This window comes from Eptatretus burgeri, chromosome 4 (assembly GCF_056783735.1).
Source record: "Eptatretus burgeri isolate ZD-2024b chromosome 4, Ebu_testis_v1, whole genome shotgun sequence".
Classification (NCBI taxonomy): Eukaryota; Metazoa; Chordata; class Myxini; order Myxiniformes; family Myxinidae; genus Eptatretus; species Eptatretus burgeri.
Window position 1 is genome coordinate 29,278,273 of NC_140964.1, and position 12,291 is coordinate 29,290,563.

A 12,291-nucleotide genomic window follows, 5' to 3' on the forward strand; every position below is an offset into this window, starting at 1 on the left:
GGCATACTTCGAAAAATTTTCAACATGCTGAAAATTTGTCGACGTACTCGGCGTACTATGACGTATGTCAGCGTGCTTCAGCGTGCTCTTAACGTATTGTTACGAATTTGGAATTCAATTGCACACAACATACAGGTTCCCTTAGTCAGCTATGTCGATAAGTGCATGTTCCCTCGATAGCTCACCTTTCATTGTTTAAATGTTCAGAAATCGATTAGATGCGCTGCGGATCGATTTAATAGTTCGGGAACGAACAATGGAGACGTCCCTTCCCCCTCTTCTGCGAAGAGGAAGAAGAACCCTGCGGTGACGTCAACAACTCCCTCCCACCCGTGGTTGAGCGGGGGGGTGGATCACGAGGGCATGAGTCACGCCGAGTGCGGGGGAGGGGGTGCAAAGGATAAAGAGGAGACCCTTTCTTTGTTTGTGGGGGAGTCCCGTGGTTGGGCTGAGTTCGTGCGAGTCCCGTGGCAGAGATCGTGAAGAGTCCCGTTCTGAGTCCCGTGTGCTGAGTCCCGTGGGAGGAGTAAGCTTTTTGCTTCGGCTGCTGCTTTGTTTTGGAAGGAACTTGAGCGAGTTGTTTGGCTCGAGCTGCGAGTGGAGGCTTCTTCCTCTTCTTCCTGTGCTTCTTCTTCTTCTTGGTTCGTGGAGCTTTTTGTTCTCCATTTTGTTTCCCGGCTTGGTGCGACGCATCGGCCTCTTCTTGGAGTTGGATCCTCGGGGAAGCGACGATCGACAGGAAGGATTGGCACCTCGTCTCACCGGCACGTGTTGAGAAGCGCGGGAGGAATCGCGGGAGCTCGGGAAGGATCGCGGCGATTGGATCCAGCTCGCTCTCGCTGGAGCCTGGGTCCGGACAAGTTGAAGACCACACGAGGTGGAAAGGTTCGAGTCAAGCTCTGAGTTTCAGCTCACCTGTCCTCCGAGCTGGAGCTCGTGATTAAAGGCCTCAGCCACCGTTTCTTGTGTGTGCGTACGTGTGTCCGTGGGCCCATCCAATAAGTAGGAACTGCTGTTAAGTGTAAATGACTGTATATAATAAGTAGACTGTTGTAGTTCTTTTGTCGTGCTTTTATTGCTGGTATAATTGCATACGTGTTGTGCCTTATTTAATTGCATACGTGTTTCATTATAATGAATGTCCTTGTGTGAATGTAAACCTGCTCGTTACGTCCATTCCCTCACTGACTGAACACATTTCGTGTGTTGGGAGTTAGAAAGCCATTGGTTTGCCGTAAAAGGGGGACATTTGGACCGATGGTTCTCGGTGATTACGCCGCTCGGAATCGCGCACGGACAAGCTCGCCTCGGCGGTTTGTTCCGTACGAGTTCCGTCGAGGGTGGAATACCCCGGTAGTTGGATCACGTGGGTATTTAGGTACATTGAAGATTGGCAATCGACCCTACCCCACGTGATCTGCCGATTGGCGTATTTCGGTTCTTGTACAAGGACCCGTCGCTCGGAGTTATCCGCGAGGCGATCTATATTCCGGGCGATCGGTCGGGCCGACTTGACTTGCGGCTCCGTTCAGAGCGGTCGGTTGGCGCCGACCCCCCGGCCAGTTACAATTGGTTGTCAGGAGTGCGATTCGGCCCCCTCCGCCTCCGTAGAAAAATTAACGGAGTCGGATCAGGGGTATACGGAGGAAACCCCCCCCCCCATGTCCCCAAATTACGAGCGTTTTATAAATTTTATTCCCAGCACGTAAAATGTTCAGCCAAGGTGAGCTGAGCCAGGTGGGTAGTGAGGTGGATGTAGAGTTAATAGAATCCATGGCCCGGGACGGTTCGTTTTATTATAACCGTACTACGGATTGTCGTCAGTAGGACCGGCCTGTGCAGGAACATTACCGACAACCAAAAACGGAGTCGCAAGATGGCGGCGCGGCCACACCTCAGCGCGGCACGAGGCGTGAGCGGGCCGCTATTAATAGCGCTACGAACCGCGCGGCACGGCGGAAGTGCTTCCGTCCACCGGTTCAAACCACGGGGGCATGGCAGGCGAGGAAGGGCGACGACGCGTACATGGCCGAACTTCATGAACGAGTGTCTTATGCCTTGGGGCAGCGGAAGTGTGGCGATAAATATGTCGAGGAATTACATTCGTTTGCCAGTAAATTGGATGAGATACGGCGGCGCGCAGACGAGGTTCAGGACGATTGTGTTCATGGGGAGTCACAACAATTGGACGAGGCACAGGAGCGGGTTCGGGGGCTGGAGGAGGAATTGGCCAGTACAGTCGAGGAACTACATAGGGAAACGACGGAAGTAGATCGGTTGCGTGGGTTTTTGTTACAAAAGGAGAGCGAACTGAAGAAAAGAAAAGAGGAGCAAATTAGTAACTCCCAGGATAGAAAGAACTTAGAAGAAGAATGGAAAACGAAACTGGAAAAGGAAAAACGGAAACACGATGTGGAATTGGAACAACTGAAGGAAGAGGTAAGAATAGGCGATCGGAAAAGAGAAAGCCTCAAACAGGAGGTAAAAGAGGAGAGAATTGGGTCAAAATTAGCAAGGAATTCGGTGAAATGGATGAAATGAGGAAGAAAGAATGTGAAAGAGGTGTAGAGATGAAAACCGAATTAGAAAGGAAAGCTTCTGAGATGCTGAAACAGCAAAACAAAGAGAGAGGATTACAAAATGAACTGAGGACGTTGAAAGAAAGAATGAACCGTCAAGGAACCACACTGTACAGATCGAACAGCTGGAAGCGAAGGCCAGATTACAGAATGAGATGCAGGAAAGAGTAATGAAAGAAGAACGAATGAGACAGGAGAAAGAAATCAGTCAATTGAAGGAAATAACAAGATTGCAGAATGAGGAACGAGAGAGAAAGTGGGATAGAAAACAAAAAGGGTATGAATTTGAAACTGAACGACAGAAGGAAAAAAATAGGTTGGAGTACGAGGAGAAAGTGAAGGAGCAGGGAATGAAGCAGGAAGGAGAAATCAGTCGATTGAAGGAAACAACGAGATTGGAGAAGGAAGAACGGGAGGAACAGTGGAATAGAAAACAAAAAGAACATGAATTTGAGGTGGACCAATTGAAAGAAAAGGCGAGGCTGGAGTGCGAGGAGATGGAGAACGAACAACGAACGAAACGAGAAAAAGAACTAAGCCAATTGAAAGAAACGATGAGATTGGAGAAGGAAGAACGAGAGGAACGGTGGGGTAGAAAACAAAAACAATATGAGTTTGAAATTGATCAACTCAAGGAAACAGCAAAATTTGAGTCCACGGAGATGGAAAAGCTCCAGAAAGAAAATGAACAACAAAAGAGGCTCAGAGAGGCAGAACGACTCAAATGGGAAGGAAAATGGAGCGAGGAAGAAAAGGAAATAATAAAGGAGGTAGCGGTGACAACGACGGAGACGCAGGGAATAGAAATAACAGAGACACGGGAGATAGAGGAGAGAGGGAGTGAAGTGGACGACACAAAGGATGAACACACACACATGGAGGTAGTGAGGGACAATGGGGTTGAGCTTGAGGAATGTGTTGGGACCCGATGCAAGCAGCAGGATAGCCTCCTTCAGGAACGAAGGGAGGAAATGTGCCCCCTTGAGGCGGATCGCGATGAGGTGAGTCTGGTCGAGCCTTGCGAGGGAGAGGGGGCGAGTGCTGTGAATGGGTGCACGCGGAGCTTGGGGGTTATGGAAACCCCGGGACCCCTTGAGGTGGTGCTAATTCCCAGCGTGGTTGTTCCGGTGTGTGTGGTGTCGAAATGTGTGTTTGCGAGTGTGCCGAAATGCGTGCAAGAAAGCACGCATGGTGTGGGTGAAGCACCGTGTGTGGGTGAAGCACCGTGTGTGGGTGAAGCACCGTGTGTGGATGAAACACCGTGTGTGACAGGAACCGTGTGTGTGAGAGAGACAGCGTGTGTGAGGTCACTGTACGTGAGGGAGATGACAGTTTGTATGCGGGAGAATGCAACCGCATCCCCGTGTCCGAGTGTCATGGTGGAGTGTGTCAGCGTCGTGGCACGCAGGAGTGTGTGCGTTGAACGGCGACGATGACGGGACCAGATGAAGGACAAGGGCCGAGTAGCGACCGTAACTGAATTGAGAACCATGCCGGGTTTGCACAGCAGCGAGCGTGGGGTCCGTGCTGTGCTACGCACAAGGCCGCCACGTGCGCGGCTGCGCAGGTGAAACCCGGTCCGGAAACGCCAGCGGTGGATGTTAACCGATCCCGCGGACGGACAGAAACTAGGCTGGATTCGGAATTTGGACCGGATGGGTTCTCCACGCGAGCGTGTTTGTAAAGCTCCGACGAGCAGAGCACATATGTTCGTGTGGGGAACCCCTCGAAACACGGGGCTTGCTTTGAGATGCGCAGAGTGACGTCATGGCTGCACGTGTGTTTGGAATCCGGCAGAAGGGAATTCCTGCTGGACGGTACCGTCCAAGAGGGACGAGGTGCGCGGGGCGCAAGCAGCTGCCATGACATCACGGAAAAAGAGCGCGGCTGTGAACTGCCGCGCTGGTGGTGCACATTATGAAAAAAAAAGATTTGAGAAAAGCAAGCCTCGCTTTGGGTGAACAGGATTCCCAGGCAAGGGGTGGAAGTCCCCCTTGTTTGGGGGCACAGGAAGTACGAGTTAGGAGGATGGGTTAGAGTTAGTGAGACCGGCTTCATGGGGACATGGGTTGTACCTCATGGAGCCCGTGGAATGGATTAGTTAGAGGGATTTTAGTTTAGATTTAGGAAATGGAATTTTTGGATTTTTGGAGATACGGACAGACTGGAAATGTGTAGTGGAGACGTAGCTTAGCTACGTAGAGTAAATGGAACGTGCATGAGTTTTAAGGGATAACTAGGGAGCACGAGTTAGTCAGGGGATTTAGTTAGAAGGATGGCAGTGTGGAGTGTTGGTGTGAGTTGCGAAATGGAAAGTGTGTGAGGAATGAGTGTGGGACAGTGGGCCCAAGTGTGTGCGTGGAGCGAATGTGGTATGCATGGTGCGAGTGACTGGTTGGGGGGAGGAGTGATTCCCACCCAAGTGACCCTGGGGTCAGTTTAATGTTAGCTAGTTGGTTATTCAAATTTACTAACAGGAGATCGTTTTGTTGTTGGTGTCGAGAGAAGGCACGGAACCCGTTTGGAGGGGTGCAAGAGTTTATGGACCGGCTGGGAGCGTGGCTGTGGAAAGTTGAGTATTTGTTTAGTGGGCACTGGACTAGTCAGCCAGAGTAGACCAAGGGCCCAATAGGGGCCGGGATAGTGTAGTGGGCATGGGCGACCCGTCAAACGGGACCCGTAGCGCCAGAATGCCACGGGGGCAGTGTAGTGGGCACGGGCGACCCTCGGAAAGGGACCCGGGGCATCAACACGCCATGTAGGCATCGGACGGGGGCAATGCCAGAGAGGGCAACCCCCCGCGTTGTAGGGAGCAGCTAGGCTCGGAGACAGCCAGCGGGCCTGGGGGTGCCATGGTTAGAGTTTGGCAGAGTGGGAGTTCCTGCCAGTTGAGCCACGCTGCCCAGCCAGGAAATTGTGCGAGGGCACGTATGAAAATTTGATGGCAAGGCCCAAATTTATAATGGACACCAACACAGGCGACGGGAATCATGGTTTTTAGAACCGATAGTTTTAAAGTGTGAGGCGTTTTTGGATAGCCCCGGGGTAGTTTCAGGTTAATGAATGTTAGGGTAGATAGGAGATGTACCCCTTTGCAACATCCATCCCTTCGCTCGTTGTAGGCCGCTGGACTCACCTTGGTAGATCGCTGAACTATGAGGAGGCCATTCTCAGGCTTTGTTGGGCCTCGAGACAGGACGCTAGTCTCTCCCTATTCCCCTCCAGAGAGGGAACGTAGGGGTTGGGAGTAGGCTAGGTTGACAGGATAGGTTAGCCGGACAAAGACAATAAAGGGGGTTAGGGAAACAATTGCAAAGGGAAATAAAAATAAAGAGGGGCTAAATTTTGTTGTGTTGTGTGGCAAATTGATGGAGTGGGTATGGACAGAGACAGGCAAAGGCGATAGAGTGGGGGGAGACAGTAGGCTAGGTCCGAGCCCGACTTCAGAGCGGCCGGCACTACCGCACTCCCTCCAGACCTGATGGAACCACACCAGAGGCTGGCCAGCTTCACCTGCCGGCCTGTTGTGCTGCAGCTGCCTGTTCTGCATGGGCTTACCTTGCCATGCCTAGTTGCCTGCCTCTGCCATTACCCCATACCTGCTAGCCCTTGTTTGCGTTTGCCCCTGTGTCCATCCATCACCATGCACGCCAGGACCATCCAGTTTTGTGAGGACTGCCCTGCAGGCAGCCTGTGCATCCAGTCCATTTTTTGTGTTTTGCGACCATCTCCATCCATTCCCCTGCACCAAGAAACTTTGAAATGACTTTTACCTTTTTCCCTTTCACAGATCACAAGTCCTGGGCCATGGTTAATGTAATGCAATGGATAAGTTAAAATTGTAAATACGTGGAACCTCACCTGCATGTTTGTTTTAGCGCCGGCAATTTTAGTTCAGTTGTCCGAATGAGTCTGTGAGAGTTTGTTTAGTTAGTTACGCAGCGCATTATGTTATTTATTTTTGGGACACATATAAAGAAATGTCGCACTCAGGAATCCGAAGGTAGAACGTTCTTGGGGAAATCTTACACATGCTGGTCACACGAAAATTTGACGACTCGGGACGAGTCTGTAAAAAGGGGAGGGGGTAGTGTTACGAATTTGGAATTCGATTGCACACAACATACAGGTTCCCTTAGTCAGCTATGTCGATAAGTGCATGTTCCCTCGATAGCTCACCTTTCATTGTTTAAATGTTCAGAAATCGATTAGATGCGCTGCGGATCGATTTAATAGTTAGGGAACGAACAATGGAGATGTCCCTTCCCCCTCTTCTGCGAAGAGGAAGAAGAAACCTGCGGTGATGTCAACAACTCCCTCCCACCCGTGTTTGGGGGGGGTGGATCATGAGGGCATGAGTCACGCCGGGTGCGGGGGAGAGGGTATAAAGGATAAAGAGGAGACCCTTTCTTTGTTCGTGGGGGAGTCCCCTGGTAGGGCTGAGTTCGTGGGAGTCCCGTGTGCAGAGTTCGTGAAGAGTCCCGTTCTGAGTCCCGTGTGCAGAGTTCGTGTGCTGAGTCCCGTGGGAGGAGTAAGCTTTTTGCTTCAGCTGCTGCTTTGTTTTGGAAGGAACTTGAGCGAGTTGTTCGGCTCGAGCTGCGAGTGGAGGCCTCTTCCTCTTCTTCCTCTCCTTCCTCTTCTTCTTGGTTCGTGGAGCTTTTTGTTCTCCATTTTGTTTCCCGCCTTGGTGCGATGCATCGGCCTCTTCTTGAAGTTGGATCTTCGGGGAAGCGACGATCGACAGGAAGGTTCGGCGCCTTGTATCACCGACACGTGTTGAGAAGCGCGGGAGGATTCGCGGGAGCTCGGGAAGGATCGCGGCGATTGGATCCAGCTCGCTCTCGCTGGAGCCTGGGTCCGGAAAAGTTGAAGACCACACGAGGTGGAAAGGTTCGAGTCAAGCTCTGGGTTTCAGCTCACCTGTCCTCCAAGCTGGAGCTCGTTATTAAAGACCTCAGCCACCGTTTCTTGTGTGTGTGTGTGCGTGCGTGCGTGCGTGCGTCCGTGGGCCCATCTAATAAGTAGGAACTGCTGTTAAGTGTAAATGACTGTATATAATAAGTAGACTGTTGTAGTTCTTTTGTCGTGCTTTTGTTGCTTGGAGAATTGCATCCATGTTTTGCCTTATTTAATTGCATACGTGTTTCATTATAATAAATGTCCTTGTGTGAATGTAAACCTGCTCGTTTCGTCCATTCCCTCATTGACTGAACATTTCGTGTGTTGGGAGTTAGAAAGCCGTTGGTTTGCCATAATAGGGGGACATTTGGACCGACGGTTCTCGGCGATTATGCCGCTCGGAATCGCGCACGGACAAGCTCGTCTCGGCGGTTTGACTCCGTACGAGTTCCGTCGAGGGTGGAATACCCTGGTAGTTGGATGACATGGGTATTTAGGTACATTGAGGATTGGCAATCGACCCTACCCCACGTGATCTGCCGATTGGCGTATTTCGGTTCTTGTACAAGGACCCGTCACTCGGAGTTATCCGGGCGGCGATCTATATTCCGGGCGATCGGTCGGGCCGACTCGACTTGCGGCTCCATTCAGAGCGTCGGTTGGCGGCCGACTCCCCAGCCAGTAACAGTATACAAAACTTACCCATAACATATTCGACGTGTGCCAGCATATTCGGCAAATTTTTCATACGTCGGCATACGCTGGCTAAAACGTCAAGGTGTGACAGCGGCTTGACACTTCGATGTCTCGTGCCGTTATGATTTGAATCGTCGATCCGCAGCCTATTCATAGCCTACGCCACGTGATCGTCGGCGATACGCTGCCGCGCTAGGCATACGTTCGACTATCGTTGGGCATACGTTGTGAACGCTGACAACACGTTTAACATTCGTTGATATTAGCTATCTATATGTTATCGAAACGCTATGCGTGTTACTAATACGTTATGCATACGTCCAACTCGTTATGAATACGTCCAAAACTGGAAAAAAAACATCAATAGTTCAGCGTACGCCAATGTTTTACATACATTTTGATACCTTGGCATACGCGAGCTAAAACGTCAAGGTGTGACAGGGCGTTAACCTGTTTTTAGTGCCAAGAAGGCTTTAAGCTTGGTGCAAAAAAAAATTATCTCTCTGTCTCTGTCTCTCTGTCTCTGTCTGTGTCTCTCTCATTGAATACTTTTAACGTATTTCTCACTGAAAAATGCATGCATCCCATGAATGAGTCAGATTCTTATTGCCTTCGCTACCGAAGGTGGGCGGATGTTGTGTTTTCACCCATTTGTTTGTCTGTTTGTCTGTGAACAGGATGTCTCAAAAAGTTATGGACCGATTTGGATGAAACTTGGTGGACAGGTGTGTGTGGTAAGGAAAAATTGTTTATATTTTGGTGAAGATGTGGATCTGGATCTGGTACTGGATTTTTTATTACCTTCGCAAACTTTGTTGCGAAGGTTATGTTTTGATCGCTGTGTATTTATTTATTTATTTATTTATTTATTTGTGAATATGTGTGTTTGTTTGTTTGTTATGCGCATAACTCCAAAAGTATTGAATTGAACCGCAGCAAATTTGGTGGGATGATTGGTTATTTTCCGAGGACCATTTGATTAGATTTTGGGAGCGATCTGGTCAAAGGCCAAGGTCAAGGTCATGAAAAGGTCAAAATCGTCTTTTTACCATCGTGTGGTCAATTTGTATCCAATTTGCATGCAACTAATGCCAAAATGTTCAGAATTCAATGCCCCATCTTGTGATATGACACAATGACGTAATAACCCTTATTAGCGGTTGGGAGTCAAAGGTCAGGGGGGGGGGGTCACGACATTGCAAAATGTGCAGTTTTAGTCTTAACACGGTCAATTCTTATCCGATTTGCATGAAACCAACACCAAAATGTTGACTGTTCTGTTCCCCACACTCTAATACCAATTACAAAATTAAGAGTACAAAGGTCAAGGTCGAGGTCATGAAAAGGTCAAAATCTTTATTTTCCTGTTCAGATCCTTGGTGTCACCTCCTCTTCTCCCTCCTTCCCCTCTCACTCCACATCCTTTTTAAATTAGGCAATTCTAACAACCGCTAAACAACAATTCATGACACCCATAAAGAGGAATGAGTCTGAAGATTCGTATTGATACTCCATGACTCTAGGTCATATTTTGCCATGACATGCAACTTTATTCCCGGCTTTATTTAGCTTTATGAAACTTGTCGAGCCGAATTTACAAAAGGCATTTAAGAGTTAGATGCTTGTAGAATCGTTAATCATGCACTAATCACCCATTTAAAGTTAGTCGTCAATCACCAAAGAGCGATTATCTAATGCGGATCAAAACCTAATCACAAGTCTTTAAACATAAAAATAGCCCCGTAGGGGACTGACTGTTATTTCCCCAACAGTCGGGATGAAAATGAGGGATTAGGGGGAAGGGGCCATGCCCCCACCCCCCCCCTTTCTGAAGTGGTTTTTGAGAATATAAAAAAATGTATTACTTGAATTTGAGGTGAAATCCCCCTTTTTAGCCTCTTTTGGGGTGGATCCGGATAAGGAGCCCAACCCCATGAGACCTTCCTGTCTTGATGCATTGTACCAAATTTGGTCTGTATCGCTCAGGTAGTTGTGGAGATGTTTTCGTGAAAATGAGGTTTCAGTGAGGGAGTCCATGGCCTCCTTTCCTGGAGAGATATGGCCATGAGGAGCACAACTTATGATTAGGGCATTGTCCCGATGCCTCGTGTGAGTTAGGTCTGGGTCTGTCTGGCAGTTTCTGAGAAATTTTTTGAATAAAACACCAATATTTGGGGTAAAACTCTCCTTTTACCCATTTTATTGGGGGTGCATCCGCATGAGGAGCACAACCCAACGAGATCTTTGTCCTGATGCGTCATACCAAATTTGGTCATATCAAGCAGGTAGTTACCTTCGCAAACTTTGTTGCGAAGGTTATGTTTTGATCGCTGTTTATTTATTTATTTATTTATTTGTGAATATGGGTGTTTGTTTGTTTGTTTGTTATTCGCATAACTCCAAAAGTATTGAACTGAATCGCAGCAAATTTGGTGGGATGATTGGTTATTATCCGAGGACCATTTGATTCGATTTTGGGAGCGATCGGGTCAAAGGTCAAGGTCAATGTCATGAAAAGGTCAAAATCGTCTTTTTACCATAGCGTGGTCAATTTGTATCCAATTTGCATGCAACTAATGCCAAAATGTTCAGAATTCAATGCCCCATCTTGTGATATGTGACATGACACAATGACGTAATAACTCTTATTAGCGGTTGGGAGTCAAAGGTCAGGGGGGTCACGACATTGCAAAAGGTGCGGTTTTAGTCATAACACGGTCAATTCTTATCCGATTTGCATGAAACCAACACCAAAATGTTGACTGTTCTGTTCCCCACACTCTAATACCAATTACAAAACTAAGAGTACAAAGGTCAAGGTTGAGGTCATGAAAAGGTCAAAATCGTAATTTTGCCATAGTGCGGTCAATTTTTATCCAATTTGCATGCAACAAACACCAAAATGTTGTGAATTCAATTCCCAATCTTGTGATATCCGATATGACACAATGACGTCATTACGTTTGTTAGCGGTTTGGGTCAAAGGTCAGGGGGGTCAACGACCTTTATTATCATAACGCGGTCAATTCTTATACAATTTGCATGTAAGTAGATTCAAAATGTTTAGAATTCAATTCCCCATCCTGTGATGTGTAGTATTTGATTTCTTATAATGTGACCAGTTGTCATCAGATTGACTTGACACCGACACCCAAAAAGGTCAGGGAGTTCATACAGAAATTGTACAATGTATGTGAATCAGTGTCAAACAGCAGGAAATTTAATGTTTTTAAGCCATCATAACACATATGAGATGGCAGATGTGGTATGGGATTAAATACCCTCACAATCAACGGTTTCTGGGGAGGGGGGGGCAAAATGTGGCGTTGGCGAAGGTATGTGCTCTACTGAGTGCCCGTTCTAGTTTTATACATTTTATTTTATTTTATTTTATTTTCCTCTCCAGTGATGGACCAAAAATGATACTTAACGTGATATCTCAGAGTTGTGGCTGGATTATGAGTTGGGTAGGTTACAAGAACAAGCAGGTTCGACATGTCTGTGGGATTCAAAACGTAAACTGATCAGCCTGTTAGAGGTATGCGCTCAACCGAGTACTGTTCTTGTTTGTACTGTCATCGCGTTGGCGCTGCACAACAATTTTTGTATTGGTTTCCAGAATACCGATGGGGATGTAATTATTCGCAGCAATGTTTGCCTTCTTCCAATCAGTATCTCTCCAAAGATCTTTAGCATTTCCTTATTATGGTTCAAGTGTTGTTGTTTGTTTTTTTTTTGTTGTTAAAAGTTGCCGGTTTGTCATATTGTGCACATGTGCACACGTCTGGCTCTTCAAGTTAAATGCAAAGCTTCCTTTTCAACCTGGCTGCACAAACACCTGAAACGTTGATTGAATCTTTTGGACAGACACGATTGATGAGAGTGGGGAATAAATGTTTGTCTTGATACGCTTAAGTGTTTTAGCCCTTCTCTACGTCTGATTTGGAGAGAGAGGAGTGTTACAGGGAGAGAGTTACAGGTAAGTTAAACTTTTGTACTTTTATTTTTATCTGTGTGAAGATGAAACCTCTTGACTAGTCTATTTCAGCCAACTACAGACTGAAGGCCTCCCTCAACATGGTACCAATTTATTTATTTAATTTTTTGATTTTTTTCC

At 47.6% G+C, this 12,291-nt stretch overlaps 1 protein-coding gene across 4 annotated transcripts in view; it reads left to right on the forward strand.

The window, feature by feature from the left end:
• The window catches only part of LOC147027710 (repulsive guidance molecule A-like), a 164,369-nt gene that overhangs the window by 22,851 nt on the left and 129,227 nt on the right, over positions 1–12,291 (forward strand). For 2 of the 4 annotated variants that reach the window (XM_085877259.1, XM_085877260.1), the window contains exon 3: positions 8,852–8,908. The exons of 1 other annotated variant lie outside the window; for it this stretch is intronic. In XM_085877259.1, coding sequence (XP_085733385.1) covers positions 8,882–8,908 — 27 coding nt within the window. In that variant the 5' untranslated portion in view covers positions 8,852–8,881. The remainder of the gene's footprint in view (positions 1–8,851; positions 8,909–12,291) is intronic. One more of the 4 variants, XM_085877261.1, reaches the window with a different exon arrangement.